The 18,783-nt window shown below is 36.0% G+C and overlaps 1 protein-coding gene across 1 annotated transcript in view; it reads right to left on the reverse strand.

The window, feature by feature from the left end:
- LOC117656364 (solute carrier family 22 member 4) overlaps positions 1-18,783 on the reverse strand; it is a 65,249-nt gene that overhangs the window by 18,561 nt on the left and 27,905 nt on the right. The window contains exons 2-4 of the mRNA XM_034404531.3: positions 9,502-9,605; positions 7,214-7,368; positions 1,575-1,746 (exon numbers count right to left, since the gene is read on the reverse strand). Coding sequence (XP_034260422.1) covers positions 1,575-1,746; positions 7,214-7,368; positions 9,502-9,605 — 431 coding nt within the window. The remainder of the gene's footprint in view (positions 1-1,574; positions 1,747-7,213; positions 7,369-9,501; positions 9,606-18,783) is intronic.

An 18,783-nucleotide genomic window follows, 5' to 3' on the forward strand; every position in this document is an offset into this window, starting at 1 on the left:
ACCACTGATCACAAAAATGTGGTTCCTGGATCATAGAGCTAATTGTGAAGATAGTTAAGCAATAAAGAAGCCAATAAAGTATAGGAAGAAAAAAAAAGAGAGAGAGAGAAATAGTCTCCTCAGTACAATTGCTATGTGAAAGAATGCATGTAGGAATTAACCATGTTTTTAATTAAAGTAATATGCAGCATTATTTCTGCAGAACATAGCCTAAAATACAAAGACATTTAAACATAAATCTCCAAATATACTTCTAATATATTTTAGAGCAAATCCAGTATTGAACAATTGAACAAAATGACTGATACACTGGAAAACAAGAATCGAGATCTAAAACATATAGATGTTTGTTTTAATATCAAGTAAACTGTGAGAGGTTGTATATTCATAAATAGAAACCACAGTAATTCCTTTGAGTTAAAATTGTATAACGCTTATGCAGAAACTAGGATTATATTTTTAAATTCCTTAAGAACGTTGTAAAATGTGTAACTTTCCAATGTTTTCAATCTCTAAAACTGATATATAAGTATTAGTGAACTATACCTTTGCAAGCAATCTTTTAAATTGCAAACAAATTCTTTAAAATGACATATTAAATACCAACAGTAATACAATATCAGAATCTATTACTGAATCATTATTACAGGCCAACAAATCAAAACTTGTTGAGACTTGAATGTTGACGGAGATGTGTGAGCAGTGCCAGATCTTTAAGATATGAGTGCTGTACAAAACTCAGAAGTCTGGAACTACCTTTTAAGTCTAATAAATTTTATTAAAAGGCATAAAATTTTACAAGTGGGAGCTCAGTTTATCAGATGCTTAGGCTTTATAATAAAATTGGTTTGTTTTAATAGGTCCTATCATACACTTTCCAAGTTTTAGTTATAGTAAGGTACTATAGTTCTCCTTCAGAATATTTTACAAGTAAGAAAAAAATGTATATAATTTCATAGCTTCAATATTTCTTGGTACTAGCAATTGGAAGTCAGTTCTCTTGATGCAGTAATTTGTTTGATGCAGTTAATTTATTAGAATTTTTCTTCTTAAAGATATAAACATGATTGTGAACATTTAATGCATATACACTAACTAGAAAAAATACAGAGATTTAGCCATACAGTAGTATTGCTTTCTGCAGCTGCTCTTAAAAAAACATTGTCGGCTGTTTTTGATTATCAAAAAATTATGTTGGTGCCTCGACAGAAAAAAGTTGAATTAAAGATAATTGAGAAGGGAGAAATTTGAACAGGAGAACTCATCTGACAATGACTTGCAATTTTTTTTAAACTATTTTTTTAAAGTTGGAGGTCAGAATAACATAATCCAGAACTCGCACAGGGTAAATCCTGTAGAACCAGTCAAATCAAACTCAAAATAAAGATAATTTAAAAGAACATTCAAAACAATCCACTGGTCTCTGCAATCAAATGCCAAAGGTGGGAAAAGATATCTACATCAACTCAAGGCTGTAAAATGCCCGCTGGTTATATAACAGTGCAGGGTGAAGGTTATCAGCTACAGAGAGGACATTTCTGAAGCTGAACAACTTTCAGAACAGTTAAACTCACCACCACAGTGGAATGCAGCACACCCCAGGGACAGTAAGAGCCAGTAGCAGCATCCGCCATTCTCTGATGAAGTAAGCAAATAGTGGCAGCAACATGTAGCCAATTGCAAAAAATATGCAAACTCCTAACGTAGAGAATATAATACGAACTGATTTGCCAAGAATTTCTGTGCCTGTTTAAAACAAGGAGTGTGGTTAGCATTTAACTCTATTTTAAAATTTACCCAAAATATGTTATTTTGCAGCTTGAAAAATAAATACAGTCTTTTAAATGGAGCCATGTCCTATAGTTTTCAAGAGAGGCATGGCACTAATTTAGCCTAAAATTGAACAAGTTTAGTAGGGAATTCTGAGGCATAATGTGTATTGATGCGTAATTTAATTTTAATTTAATTTAAATTACACATCAATACACACTGTGCATCAGAATTGATATATTTAGTCAATTGATATATTTCAGTTATATTTTGGAGAGAAATAAGAGAGGTTATTGAAACATAGCCATGTCACAACTGAAAATATGTTTTAATATACATAAGAGTATTAGAACTGCTTTAGCTTGAGCAGGTCAGTGGTTCAATTAGTCCATGGTTACACTTTCAATAACCATCAGTTTCAATTCTACATTGGAGTATGGAATTGTAGTCTCCTGGAGATTGTTAAGACTACAACTTTTGTAATTACTGACTACTGACCATACTGACTGGGGCTGCCAGAAAGAGAAGTCCCACAACTGGAGTCTTCATTTTTTTTAGGCAATCACTACACAGTCTGGTATTACTGCTAAATGTAATGGTTAAGATGCTAAATTAGAAACAAGGAGACCAAGTCTTCTAGTCTTCTCTATATAAACCAGCTGAATGACTTAGACCCGGTCACTTTCTCTCAGCCCAACCATGTTGTTGTAGGAAAATGAAGAAGCAAGCATTATGTGCCTCACTCTAAGTAGTAAAAAATTAAAGTGGGGTATAAATCTAATAAACAAACTAACAAAAAGTATCCAACTCAAGCATTAGCTTGCATAAATGGAGGGCCAAGCTACTTAGTCTTAGCTAACGATCAGCCCTGGATTAACTATTAAGCAAAATACGCATAGGTTTAAGATATCAATTGAAGAGAGGCACCACAGAATTTTATCCCCCATGCAAGCTAACATGCCCTTAACTCATTCACTGCTATATTTGACTTTGGTTTTCAGCATTTATTAAATGTCTTAAGCCAGTTAAGCAATGGAAGGGCCAAGGGGCACCATTATTGAGCTATACTTAGGGCATTACATGCCTTACTCCAGCCCTGCTAAGAATCGCTGAGGGATCAACCTCATTATTAAATTTGTGCTAAAAAACCTACAACCAACCAGCCAAAAACTTTCTTTGAAAAAAAATTAAGAATGCATTCATTCTATGAATTAGGGATAGGATATCTCTATTTTCATTCACTCTTAATTCTTTAATTTTGTTAAGCAAGAATACTGTTTTTTGAAAACATTTTATTTCTATGTACTTTAATGCATGTTTGATTGATTCAACTGTTTAGTTAGCCAACTTATGATTAATTAGAAGACAGCTGTACAAAATAATAATCTCAGCAACAAAATAATAATCTCAGCAACAAGGGAATGTTTTCTGAGCCTAAATGATTTATTCACATCTTTTCACTCTATCTATCTATCTATCTATCTATCTATCTATCTATCTATCTATCCATTCATCCATCCATCCATCCATCCATCTATCTATCATCTATCCATCCATCCATATATATTTAGGAAAATAAATTAACTCTTTCCAAAGAGTAATAAAAAATGTTCATATCAGTTAATTTCACAGAAATATTATGTCAATGATTATCTAAGCCATACTAACATCTGAGTTCTTTGAAGGAGAATGCTCACTTGGGCCAGTTGTTCAGGGAATATTACATAAGTATTAAACTAAGTAATTAATAATTTACAGTATCTACAAATGTAATCCTATGATTGGACTGGAAAGCCATGCACAACCATGAAGAATACATGAGACATTACATTAACTGGATAGTATTTAAAAAATATTTTAGAATTTAATATTCATGAAGCATTTCCAGGAATATAGATATTGCTTCCCATATTTTACTGTATGTTTAACCCATCAGAAAATAATGTGGTCCTGGACTGGAAAAAAAATCAAAGTAATCATAACCTCACATAATTTACTGCAACGTACTTAAGCCAAATAAACAATAGCATGCTTGGTCATGATTCCCTTTCCTTCTCCAACGAAATTGAAAGGAAACCTTTCAAAGCCTTTCAGGGTTTTTTTTCTCTAAACTGTACTATGACACTTTGCTCACATATAGGGAAAAACATTCCTATACGGCAGGACAGCAGGAAAACCATCAGTATCCTCTTCTGTTCAACTATGATAAAGGGATATTGAATGTCTTAAGAATGTTCTCTTTCATTCTCATTATGAAACATATTATTTGGCACTAAAGAGTACAAACTTCATAATTTCTGGAAATTATTTCTTGAAAAAACATTACAGAACAATATGCTTTTCAGATATGGTACAGTGTTAAAAAAATTGGTATAATGTTTATGAGCCAGTTCAGTCATAAATCTATGTTTGATCCAAATAAAAGAAACTAAAGATAATTATTTTCTACTGAATGCACTTATAAAATGCACAATTTGATCTGTACTGTATACTAAAGATTCCAGACTTCTGAAAGTGGCATAATTTCCTTAGTTTTCGCTGACATGTACTGATCTTGCTCTTGTCCCAGCACTACTAATCTGTTTATAGACATACCTTCCTGTAAACATTGCTGCACCCTATTGTATAGCAATTACTTGTGACTCATATGTGTTTACCAACTCAGCAGGCATAAGAGAGGTGTTGAGGCAAGGACTGTAAAGTATTATAGGATTATTATAAGGAATGGTAGGGAAACGTATTAATAGGATGGGCTGTTTGGTTGGGATTTTATTCTATATATATATTTTCTCCCATTTGGGGAAAGGATATCACACATTTGTTTGATTCTTTATTCCAGTGCTTGGTATTTAAGGTCATCAAAAAATATATGAAAAATTCATGCAAGGGATTTGTTATTAAGAGAAGTGTATTGTTTATCAGTTTATTTGATAATTAGAGAATAAAAAATAGTTTAAATATATTTTATTTAAATTCACCGAGAACACTTTTAAAATGCCTCCAAATAGCTACAGCTGAGTAAACATTTTAAACAAATATAAAGTGTGTTAATAACATGTATATTTTCAGAAGGTGCTAAAATTCGTTTTCATGTTTTTGTACATTTTGTGAAAGTATTCTAGAAATATTCACATTTCCTTTTCTTTGCAATCTGTTCCTGTGGAAAAAATAGTGTCATACAGTTCAAGTAGTTAAAATTTGGCTATTGCACTTGAAAAATAACAATCATCAATTTGCCCTTTCTATATTATAAATCCAAAATATATCAGATAAGCATATCCTATGCCTTTATTCATCCCAAAGGGATTAATGTATTTAAATACATTTTCTGTCAAAATTTCTAAAACGCAAGAGATTTTTTTAAAAAAAAATTGCAAGTTTAAATGAATTACTAGCAAAACTATGACCAAGTTCATAAGACCAATATTGTTTAGAACTAAAAACTTTTCTCAAACACTTCCAAATAACCTAGTCTGAGGGTAATCACTTGTAAACAGCCACAATCTGGTAACCACCTGCAGATTACTTCATAGAAGACTTATTCTGCATAGTAAGTCATTGACTTCACTGTCCTCCCTTCACCTCCTCCCTGGCTCCCCATCATTACAGTTACATAATTCTGTAGAACTTCATGAACAGGGTTGACACATTTTGGTAAATATTTCCATAAACAAGAAGGGAAAAGTTGATTTAAAAAAACATTGTGTCATTCAAATTTTCCAGGGGAAAACTAGTTTTTAAGGGCAAACTAATTTTTAAAATATTCCATTATTAAATATATATATATATAAGTTATTAATATTTAAATATTATATATATATATATATCTGCTTAATTAGTTCATGACCAAATTGAGTTTTTAAAAAACAAAACAAAACAAAATAACCTGCTCCTGCTGAGATTCAAAGTTTATCTCTCATCTCTATTAATGTCAAAAAAACTTTATGATGACTAGATTTAAATTTAGAGGATTAAGTATATCCGATAAGAAAACATAATTTCAATACTGTTCTCAGCTGTATTTTTTCTCCTATTCCACAAAGTGATGGTGATTTCCTTTTCTATATAAAAGAGCAACAAAAGGGGCGTTGGTCCTACCTGATACGCTCCTTCTCAGGGTGCGGCGAAGATTTAATTGTAAACACTGTCACTTAAATAGGGATAGAGTAATATTCTTTACTTCCAATAAATACCCTTTCTGAAGCATTAGCATTCAACATGACAAATCTGGTAATCCTTGGTAGTCATCTGGTAGCTGAGAGCATTTAAAAAAGTAATGCCATAGTAAAGAAATAGCTGTAGTAAAACTAGTGAGCCAATTCAACTCCCAGGAGCATGTTTTAGATCCAGCTAAAACAGCAAGAAATTAACTCCCTATTGTATCTGAACATGAAACTTTTAGATAACTCTGAACTCACAAACCGCCTGAAGCCAAATAATTACCTCAGGCTCCAGGAAGGCTACAATCTGAAACTGGTGACCTGCATAGAGCTTAGTATGATACTACGTAGATCTGCCTGCATAAAAAATATGATGGAGACTTTACCTCACCACGGCCCACTACCGGGGCCTGTTCGAAACCGGGCCATGTGAGTGGCTGGCCAGCGCATATACACACACAGCTCAACTTGCGTGGGCAGTGGTCCGGCACGCACGTGTGCAGCTCAACTTGGGTAAGCTGGTTCCTTTTACCCCTTGCCGAGCTGGCAAGGCTTTCTAAGTAGTGCCATTGTTGATTTAGTCTCTTGGCAGTCTTCAATATCATACTAGCAAAGAATGAATTTCGTAACTATGAATGCTGGAAAATGGGAGTTCCTGTATCTGTCAACTGTTCCCAGTTCATGTTATTCAAGACTGGGGGGGGGGGGGGAAAGAAGGGGGCTATCTGAAAAAAAGCATGACAAGATGGCTAAGGGAGTTCAGAAGAATCCTGCTGTTTGTGCTAAAAATGCCCCTTTTTCATATTTATGATATCCCTCAGCCTACTCACCCATTTCTCAAATATTCCCTCTGCTTTCCCCGTTAAACAAGTTCTGGCTTCTGATGAATTAACAAAGATTTCAGAATAGCTGATGAAAGTTACCTCAGTAGCAATCTGAAATCAATTTTTGAAATGTCTATGTTTGTCCAGACAAGTCCACAATTTGTCTCCGTAAATTGTGAATGCTCCAACACTGGAAGTTTTTAAGAAGAGATTTAAGAAGAGATTGGACAACCATTTGTCTGAAATGGTATAGGATTTCCTGTCTAAGCAGGAATCTTCTGAATTTTCTCAGGTTCTACCAATTCTTATCCTTTCTTTTAATTTAGCTATTTTTTCTAAATATAGTTTTGTTACTTATATGTGGGAATATTTTAAGCACGGGTTTGTTTCTTGTGAAATGTGAGTGCTCTGACATATTGAAAGAGGCAGGTAAAGTTTAAGAGTGAAAAAAAATCTTACCTAATATGAAGGCCACAACGTAATTTGAAATCTGCCCCATGCCAACTATAAGAAAAAGCACTGTGAACATTTCCCAGCTGGTTGAGAAGATCTGGAGGAAGCTGAAACCTGTCTGTACACCCATGGTTGCAAATAGAATAGCTTTTCTGCCAAACCTTTTGAGGGAAAAAAGAACAAGCAAGCCAAAAGATTATAAATGAAATCAGAATGTAATTGTTGTTTGTTTTAGGGAGAGTGAATAGGTCCACTCAATTTCCCCTTTATTTTCAGTAGATAGTACATCTTAAAGAGATATAGGCACATTATCACGAGGACAGATTTCTACTTTAGCAACAGAACTTTCCATGTTATATATGCCTGAATTACCCAAGGTTAGTTTAGAGGTTATTCACTTAGCGCCTGTTTGAAGTTACAAGATAAATTATCCATATGTGGCGGCACCTACGACGCCTTTGAAAACAGAAGGATTTGCTCCATTTTGAAATGCCCCATAGATGCCTATGAGGCCTTTGAAAATGGAGGGAAATTTGCTCTGTTTTCAAAGACCTCACAGGCGCCTATGGAGCGTTTCAAAATGGAGCGAATCCCTCCATGAAGCTTCCAGTCTCTGTCAGGTCTCCGTCTGGGTGAAAAGTGTCCCAGTGGTGGTGGAAAGGAGTTTGGGGGGAGGAACAGGAGACAGGCATCGCAACACTTTTTGCGCCAAGAATGAAAGTTTCTGTGGTCCGTGATCTCTTGAGAGTTCAGGCATCCAGTCTCTGCAAAAGAGGCACTGAACTCGAGCAATATTACGGCACCCAGGAGCTTCCATCAACTCTCCTCTCCCTCAAACCAAAGTAACCACAGCAGAGAAGAGACAAATCTTGTAAGGTAAAATGATTCCAGTGTGGCAGGAGCCATTTTCAAAGGCCCCATTTGCACGCAGATGAGTTGTCCAGTCTCCGTCAGGTCTTCATCTGGGCAAAAAGTGTCCCTGTGGTGGCATAAAGGAGTTGGGAGAGTGGGGGAGGAGTAGGAGACAGGGGCAGCAAACACTTTTCGTGCCCAGGAGCTTCCATTGACTCTCCTCTCCCTCAAAGAGAGAGAAACCACAGCAGAGAGGAGACAAATCTTTGCAAGATGAGTCCGGCGCAGCAGAGAGTGGGAAGCATGAGGTATCTTAGTGGGTTGGGGAGGCCTTGGAGGCCTGTTCCATCACTAGCTCCACCATGGCCTTTCCCACCCTGAGATACCTCATGTGCACTTAATGAATTATGCATTCACCCACTAAATTAAATTAAATTAAATTAAATGCGTGGGTGAAAGCAGGGAGTGATCTCATTCAAGGTATGAGATTCACTCCCACGAATCCTCCTAAGTACAAATTGAATGGGCAGGGTTCATTACATTTGTAACTCGAGGACTACCTGTAATGTATTGAGATGAACACATGGTGGCAGTATATTACTTTCACTGTTCATATGATTGGTTTTGTATGAGGTGGGTTCAATCATCCAGCACTTCCAACAGTCAAGCTAATCTAACCTCCTGAAGCATTGCACTGGAACTCCGATCTCTATGCTAGATGGGAAAGATTAAAGCTGTAGTCCATCACTTCTGATAAGGCTGTTAGAAAAGACTGTTCTGTGCTAAACAGTCTTACAAAGGACTGGTTGGAAGGTTGAAATAAATAGCATATAATATATTGTGCTTGGTTCGTATTAGAATTGCACGAAATTGATTGTCCCCTCCACCAGAGGAAAAACTATATTTTACATTGAAATAAATGTACTAATGTCCTAGAGGAGAACAGTTTTTTTTTAAAAAAAAGAAAATGTGCAATAGTAAAAAGGTTAAGCATATATTTCTTATTTAGTCATCTGTCCAAAACCAGTATTCCAAGATTCTTCTTCAATCAGAACAAAAAACATCAGAAAAGTTTAATGCTTTTTTATCTTCACAGCTTCCCTATAAAAATTGACAAGCAGATTGTGGAAAATTTCTGACAATGGCTTACAGCAATCTCCTTTATTTTACCTTAATTGCTAGTACTAAAATTGAAATGCATGCATTTATCTCCCACATAGGAGCACACATATCTCATATAGATGTACAATATATCACACTTATAGATAGCTCGGTTGTCTACTAATTTATATTCTCACGAATGTTTGATTTCAGATCCTTTTTTTCAAAATTGGAATTAACCATCAAGTTAAGTATGATTCTGCATCCTCTTAAGAGCATTACAGAAATATGTTTAAAACCCACACACACCCCAATGCTATTTTTAAGTATGTGTACTTTACTTGTCTGAGAGTTGTCCAGATATAAAGGATCCAAGCAGCACACCCACAAAGAACAAAGATGTAGTTAGAGGAGCTTTCCAGTCATTGTCACATACGAGATTCCACTGTAAGAAAACAAAACAAGACAAAGCAAACTTAATGTCATTTTGCAATGGTTTAAACTATTTAAGAAGTACAATAACGGAATATGAATTGGCAGTAGAAAGCTAGGAAAAATAATTGTTATTGAACAAATAAGGAGACCATTCTGAACAAATAAATAATTTGATGTATTGCTGCATCTTATAGTCAGCACCTAAACGTTTTAAAAAATGAGTTCCTTATTAAAATTTATTTGCCTGTTTTACATCTGTGAAGATGAAATCAATATTCCAGGAATCTAGGCCAAATGTATTTTCAATAGAAGTAGAGTAAGCAGAGAAATGCTGACCCATAGATTTTACTCCCATAGATCTTGGATTACAACCTTGCATGAATCTTGTTTGCAGAATACATACAGCTGGAAATATCAACTAGAGGTAAAATCACTTGGAACAAAGTAGAAAATATCTACTCCTTTCTATTTTGGATAAATATCCTGCTTGGATATTCTACCTATATTTTCCACAGATGCAATAATAAAAGGTACTACAGGAGGAAAAGTATGGGTTTCCTTCCAATTTCCACCACCTCCCAGATTAAAATTAAAAAGAAGCCAGAAATGTAATCAGAATAAATATATATACTATCAGTCTACTGCAGTCTATTATCAGGATGGAGGATATCAACCAAAGGCAAAGAAAGGGGAGGGTCTCACATATTAATTCTCATGTCAAATTGTTTAAAATAATAATTTGTTAATCCGTTAATAATAATTTGTTAATTTGTTAATCTGACCTCCCTTATACTGACCCTTGGATAGTTTGGCAGTTGGTGTACCCACGTACACCAAAAACCAATACGCTCAAGTGGAGGCTCTTAGCAGATAACAATATGCTGTGTGAATGTGGAGAGACACCGTGTCTAGCCCATCTGCTGATATGTCAGCTTCTACCAGAAACATGTACTGATAATGACTGATTTTTGGCTAACGACCAAACCAGGAAGGTGGTTTTAGCAGTTTAAAGTTTGACCCAGATGCGGAAGAAGAATCCTTCTGTGCTAGGGAATCAGGTAGAGATCCAGGTCTTACATATGAATTTCATATTCATGTTCTATAAAACTAACATAGAGATATTTATGAAGAAAGATTGTTCAGGCAGCAAGTGTTAAGTAGTCTCTGTCTCTCTTTACAAAATATCTCCTTTAGTTGAAATCAGCTCAGTAGACTGGATGAAAACTTCCTGCCTTTGGGAAGCTAGGGATTGATTCCCAAACCTAAAAACATGTAGCAAAAAAATAAAAATAAAAATCAAATCAAGATGAAAACAATTAAGAGACCAGAAAACAGGGGAAAAAAACACAAAGTACACATGAGAAGCAGACTGGACAGTGATAAACATTTTAAAAGCCAACAACAGGAAATTAAAAGCAGTATTGTCTGGAACAAGTCCTTAGTGTTTTCTAAAAATATTTAGAGAGGGAGCATAGCAGAAATGGAATTCTACAATCATGGTACAACCACTTATCAGCATACTCTTATGAAAAAGATCAGAGGCTGTGATCATTCTCATATTATGTGTTGGGTGCGTTCATACCAGGAGACCTACCTTTAAAATAATCCAATGCTTAGTCCTTTAGGATGTTTAAGGTCAACGCTTTAAACTGGGTTCAGTAATTATTATCTGGGTTCAGATCTTATACACACACATATTATTTCTTTCCAAACTGTCTGACCTTACATAAATCCTACAGCTAGTATTTACAGTGTATAGCTGATTTTATCAACCAAGATGAAGAAACTACCTGCATACATAAGGTTGGTCTCTTATCTTCCAAGCAGTTAGTTCACATTTTCAAGAGATGGTGGGGTGAAAACAAGAATTAGGACAAAATAATTTCCATTTGCTGCTTTAGCCTTGTGTTATAAAACCCCAGCACAACCTGTTTATAGCAGATGGCTTCTAGGCAAGAGCAAGAGTTCATGTATTGTGTCAGCATTATAACGTCTCCTATAGGCCTTCTTCCTCTTATACAGGGATCAAGATAGTGCATGTATTCCTCAAAAGTGTGCAGGTTGCATCACAAGTCCACTTTCAACATTCTCAATAAAGTAGCAATAGCTTGCAGCCTTGGCTAATTACCCATGTAGTTTGCTTTCACTTTTAAGGAGGCATAAACTTTGACTATATGGGAAAATATTATATTTAAATAACAATATGAAACTACTCCTCTTCTACTTCTCACAGTAAATAAAGACATGTAGACTTTCGAATCAAGTCCTAACTTTCTATGAGATTATCAAGTATCTGGCTAGAAGAGATGTGTGTCACCATCTAAAATGAGCGCATCCCGGTATCATAATGTACTGTACATTTAAAATGTTTCCCCCTTAGTTGTATAAGATTGATTTGTCCCATATGAGCAGTATTTTTCACATATATTTCCATCTCAGAAAAACAAACAAATGAACAGTACATTAAGCAGCATTAATATGAAAATGAAACAAGGCTACTTGATTGTTTTAATTCTTTCATTTTAAACAGTGAAAGTTTCAAATAATTGAAGTTGGCATATATTGTCAAGGATGAATGGAAAAGTCTACTAAATGCTGCGTTTGACAGATCCAAACTTCCACCTTAAAATGATAAAAGTACATCAAAAGTATTATTGGGCTGTGTGAAACCTACACAGATTGCGCATTTTCAGTAGACAAACACGATCTTTTTTCCAAGTCTTCTACCTGAATGCAACCCAACAGCAATATGGTCAGCTTGAAGGAGAAATTAAAAAATCCTAGACATGAGTAAGTGATAATGATGCAACTAGCAATGAAAATTGTTTATAGGCTTACAACTGTTCAAATCTAAGTGGTATTATTGGCATCCTATTATTTACTGACACTCCATCACCAAAACAATCCAAGGCCATTTACATGTCCATATCCATGCTCTTGCAGCCACCAGGAGACAAAAAATATATAACCCATGGAACTAAAACACTTAATTATCCCTATTCTAGATCTGATTGTTGCCAAGATGAAGGCTGGAGTAGAAAACATGCAAAGCAAACAAGTCTCCACCCTGTTTTGTAGGTTTATTTGGCCAGATTAATAACTTAAAATGAAGCCATTTACTTTGTGGAAAGAGACGGAACAAAGAATATTATTAATGGTCTTAGCAAGAGATTCAAGGCAAGCCTTGGATAAATAAGTAACTTTCTTACAGATACCAAGAAGTTCTAATTGCGACAAAGGTCAAATCATACAGGGTCTAAGAATCTAGCTCTCTATGTTTCTGTCCTAAGATTTATTCCTGAATTTCTTTCTCATGCCTTATTGACTTTACAGGATCAACTGCTTGCTACCCAGTTCATGTGGCGCCTCTGTTATGTCTACCAAATAATACTGTCTGACTCAAAATTCTTATTCCCTCCCATGCCAGCTAAAAGGCTTTATAACTCTTTGCATTCCCAAACTCTTAATGCCACCAGGTGGCTGGCAGATTGAAATGGACACCTGAATCAAATATCTTTATATCACATTTTCATTAAGAAATGCAAGGGAGTTTAAAAATAGAAGTTCTTTCTATCGTGAGCACTGAAAGACTGCAAAGAGAAAGAACATGTCTTTGATGCTTATGGATTTTAATTTAAGGATTAAATTTTATTTTGATTTAATTACATTTCATTAAAAATACAGAACTTATTTTAAATGTACTAGATCTTTACCAGAGCCTGTGTGTGCAATGTATTTTTTTTAGACTTCCAGGCTAATATGGAAGGTTCCTAAAGCTATGGGCATTGTGCAGCAATTTCATCTTTTCTTCTTTAATATACACAATTTTTCTGATAAATACAATAATTGGAAAAGTGCTGGGACAAGATAGGAAAGTTACAAATGGAGGTCAGCACTATCTTCTCCATTTATAAAATACTTTGGAATTTATTTTTGCTCTTAAAAAGAATACATTTTCCCCTCAAAACCCAGACACCTTACAAGGGAGTACAGAACACAAGAAACTGAAGGGTTGCATTAAAGCTAGGGCTTTCTCCGAAGTTATCACTACGATCCTTTCTTTTTCCATCTTACAAAGCATATTGGGCTGAGGTTTATTCAGGCTGCAAATAAGTTTAACTGTTGCCACATATTAGTAATATTCACTTGCACATGATTCCATAGAAAAAAATATTTTGGAAAAAGAGCTCAACAAAATACTTCTCTCCTTGGGCAAGGAACAGGTTGTTTCTCTTTAAAAATCTTGAATGAAGGACATACTTGGTCCTTGCTACAGAGGCTACGGGCTGCACAAACAGTGATAATAGCCTACTTATTTTGATTTTAAAGCAAGAATGGTGAATTTTTGGTGCTAAAGGGCTTTGCTTAAAAAAAATCCAAAGGCCTCAAATAATGTGATGCTGATGCAGTAGCTCCTTCACGTGAGGACAACTTCTGAAAGTGTTTAGATAATCCATATGTGAAACCTAGATGCCTCAATGTTACCTTTTTTTCAACACATTTCAGCTGAATTTTTGTGACCTATTGCCAAAATTTGGAGGCCAGAAGGCAGGCTATTGAAAGACTGCAAGAGAAACTAGGGATTACATGATACCTGTGTGTTCCCAACCATGTTTGAATTAATGCCTCTGAACCTAAAATTCTACTGAAGGTGTGTGGACAAGGTCAGAACAGAATTTATTTTTTAGATCGCAGAGGCTTTCACTTTTGCTATTAGTTACACCAATTTTCAAACAACTCCGGTGTAGATAAAGATATAAAAGGCGATTGAAATGTGTTATGTTATATAAGCCTTATTTAATTAATCCTAAAAAACAGGGAAGCTGTCAGGTACAAGAATCCAAAACGGCACTGTGATCTGATCAGAGAAACCGATCATGTTATTCTCAAAGACTGAAGCTAACCACAAATTAATTTCTCAACTACAAATATATGTCCTGTTTCTGTAATACTATACTGTTTGCCTCTATTGAACTTTCCATCGGAGACAGCCTATAAATAGCATATCATAAATAAAAATAACAATCCATTTAATAACCTTTTAGATTTTTTCGGGGGGGGGCATTATTCTCTCTCCCCAGCCTCCAGACCCTTTCTAGGAGACTGGGGATGGCGAAAACGGCCTCTCCCCATGAGGCCCTCTGGAGGCCAGAAATGGCCCATTTGTAAGGTGACCAGACGTCCCGCTTTTGGCAGGACAGTCCCGATTTTTAACAATTTGTCCCGCGTCGTTTTAAAAAAGTCCCGATTTTTGGAAAGAATGCACCACAAGCTAGGGAACGGCGGGAGAACGGGAAGGGAATATAGGTTTTCACTCACCCTCACACTCTGCCTCTGTTGGATTGCTGGTCCCCGTTCGTTTACCCCGCCCACTCCCAATCTATTGCTGAGTCCCAGCTGATGGCTAGAGGGAAAAAAACTGTTTAAATTCTTGCCGCGGGGCTTCAAAGGGCCGCCCTACAGCTGATCAGTTAAAAGAAAACAAATGAGTAGACTGGTGCCTGCAAAAATAGAAAAAACAGCCCCTTTCAGTTTCAGCATAGGTTAATTACCATAAGTTGATTTGATCAGCCTCCCGACTCTCAGCTGATTTGCTCTCAGCTGTTTTGCGGAGGGCTCTGTTGCTAGCTAGCTGCAAAGAGGTAAATTGCTGGAGCAAATGTTTTTTTCCCCTAGCTATGCTGAAAAAGCGAAACTGAAAGTAAAGCAGGGTCTTTGCTGCAACGGGACAAAATGAGGCAGAGAGATATTTCTTTTTCTTTTTCCTCACCAAAAAAGGTAGGTGCAAAACTGCAAACAATGGGAAATTTAGGGCAAAAGAGGAGGTTCAAGATTTTAAAACACAAAAGGAAAAAAGCTCTATTTAACTAGGGAATTGTAATAATTGAGATACTATTAATTGTATATTGTGTTGAAAGCAGAAATGGTTAAATTGTGGTTTGGAGGAATATATGGGGGAAATTATTTGGTTTATTATTATTGGTAAATATAATTAATTAATTTGTAAGAAATTGGATTGCATGGAAATAATTGGAATATTCATGTTCATATTGATTAATATACAAAAAGATAGTTATATATAATTGATTTATATTAAAATGTTGAATTTGTATTAAACAACTGTATTACATAATTAACCAATGTGATGATGGATATAAAAATAGATGACAATGGGAAGGGGTATAATATAGAATAGAAGGGAAAAATTGAATTTGATTAAGATTAGAGATGAGGATGAAAGGTAATATTGGTTTTTTTAAAAAATAGATGAGGAATAAATATGGCAAAAAGGAAATATAGAAATTGTAAATTTAATTGAAATGACTAAACACTGTTTAAATTTGTGAACCGGCCAATTACTCTGTTCAAAGAAAATACATTGTATGTTTGTATGTGTGTTTCTAATTATTGTTATTTATTCCTATTTGTTCTCTTTTATTCTTTAAAGTTTAACAATTCATTCTTTATCTTAATATCTTTATATTTGTTTGGGGTTGGTTTTCTTCCCTTTCATCTTTTTTACTGTACAGCAATCTTTCTCCTCAAACCTACCACCTCTCTCTTTTCTTTCCTTCTTACTTTCTCTTCCCACCCTCTTCTTCTCCTCCCTACTTCCTCTTCCTTTCTCCTTCTCCTCCTCTCTTCCTCCCTCTCTTTCCCTCACTCCTACTCTAATTTCCCTTCCCTTCCTTCATCCCTCTCTATTGCTGTATCCTTTTATGCATATGGACTACTCAGAGGGCTGAAAAAGTTATTTTTGACTGGTCCTCGCACTTTTGACCAGTCCTCGAACTAACGACTGTCCTCACATTTTACGTTTTTGCCCTATCTTGTCACCATGGTGAAGAGAAGCAGTTGTGAAATGAGTGACACGGTTGTTAAGAATGCTACAATGGGCATAAATGATGACCAGTCATAAGTGCGAAGACCGGTCAAAAGTGCGAGGACCTGTCAGAAATCACTTTTTTCAGCCCTCTGGGTAGTCCTTTTGTGCACATGGACTACTCAGAGGGCTGAAAAAGTTATTTTTGACTAGCGCCCCCCCAACCGCCCCCCCCGCCCCGGTCAATGGTGTCCCTCTTTACCAATGTTAAAATCTGGTCACCTTACCCATTTGCCAACTTCTGGTGGGACCTGAAGTCCCGTTTTTTGCCCTCCTAGAAAGGCTCTGGAGGCTGGGGAGAGAGAAAAACGGGCCTCCCCCCGCCCCGAGGTCTTCCGGAGGCAGGAAACGACCTGTTTCCCTACTTCTGGTGGGCCCAGAAGGCCCGAAAACCAGATGCACGCGCCGGAGCTGAACTCGCATGCCCACCGATATGGCTACGTGTGCCATCTGTGGCACGTGTGCCATAGGTTCGCCATCAAATAAGATATAGACTATAAGCATTTCTGAATGAGAAGCACATCCATAGCTGCCAATAAATAGGAATACACAGCAGCGCATGTTCTCTCTTTGCCGGAAATGCCATCAAAATAGAGTACACATCAAGAAGGATCTAACTCAGGAACCGGCTCAGTGGGAAATAGTTAAGAAAGCTATTTAATTCCTTCCCTCTAGCTGGAGCAGTTAGCAGAGTTACATACATTCTTCTAAGCCGCACAGAAATCATTACTCTATCTGTCATGAGCAAAAAAGATTTTATCTTATCTCTCATATTATGCAGAATTTCAGTTTGCTTCCAGGAATGGGTGGCCATATTACGAAACACCATTTTTTACATTTGTAAAAAATAGAAGAAGTGTAGATGGGAACATTTCCTATAAAAACAACTTCCGTCCAAAATATGCTATCCTTTTACCTACATCTGCAGATCTTTGCATGTACTTCATTCATCTTGCACCAGACAAAGTGTGTGTATGTGTATATACAGGCATATATGTAAAACTAATAGCAAAGGAATGGATAGAGCTAGAGGAAGGAAATTTTAACGTTTTGCAATTAGCATACAGCATAATCGATGTTGGAGGTTCCCAACCTTGGGGCACCTAACTAGTTCCATGGAAAAAGGCATTTCCAGGGACTGGAGGGGGCATGGTTTCACATTCTGCCTGAATACCGCAGATGGGGCTTAGCTTGTTTGCGCGGTCCGGTTTCTGGCATGATGGAGCCCGGTGCCAGTCCACCTCTGATCTATGTGATCTTGTTACAATGTATATATGGGAATTTGTAATATTCAGTATAGGTTCTTAGACCTATTTGCATATTTGATCTCACTCAATATAGGTAGTCCTTGACTTACAACAGTTATTTTAGTGTCCGTTCAAAGTTACCACGGCACTGAAAAAATGACTTATGACCATTTTTCACTTACGACAGTTGCTGCATCCTCATGGTCATGTGATCAAAATTCAGACACTTGGCAAGTGACTCATAGTTATGACAGTTGCAGTGTCTCAGGGTCATACAATTTACCTTTTGCAACTTTCTGACAAGCAAAGTCAATGGGGAAGCCAGATTCACTTAACAACCATGTAACTAACAAGGTCATAAAATGGGGCAAAACTCACTTAACAAATGTCTCTCAATCAAGTTTTGGGCTCAATTGTGGACAGGGTGGATAAAAATCGATGATTTTTTTTCAAAAAAAAATCAGACTTTTTAAAAATTCAAATTGGATTTTTTTTTATTTTTATCAAATTTATTTTAATAAAATGCTTTTAATAAAATAAATATCTAAAGATAGTTTTCTATTTAAGATACATTAATAATTTAATTTATTCAGCATGAAATGGAGCTTAGTTATGTAGCATGAGCTTGTATATTCTGCAATATTTACATTTTTGGTAAACTCATTCAATGAATCCAAGCTCTGTAAGCTAAATAGAAAACCTTCATTTTGTTTGCAAATAATAATATTAAAGATTCTAATATCAGCAAGAATGATTCTTTACATTTAAAAAGCACCTGTAATTTCAGATCCATCATGGCAGCGCCTGTTAACGGGCATCCACTCACCTGCTGCCCACCACGTCCCTCACTTTGTTGTGTCACTACCGCATTACCAACCATCCCATTAAAATGAATGGGACTGTCGGTGAGTCAACAGCGGGTCAGGAGGAGCCACTGCGGGACAGAGATGACAGTTGCTCTTTAAAAATTATGGTTTAAATCAAGTTGATTTAAATCAAGCTTTTTTACTAGTGATTTAAATCATGATTTAAATCGTGATTTAAATCAACTTGATTTA

Source organism: Pantherophis guttatus, chromosome 2, assembly GCF_059756535.1.
Source record: "Pantherophis guttatus breed Tessera chromosome 2, ASM5975653v1, whole genome shotgun sequence".
Taxonomy (NCBI): domain Eukaryota; kingdom Metazoa; phylum Chordata; class Lepidosauria; order Squamata; family Colubridae; genus Pantherophis; species Pantherophis guttatus.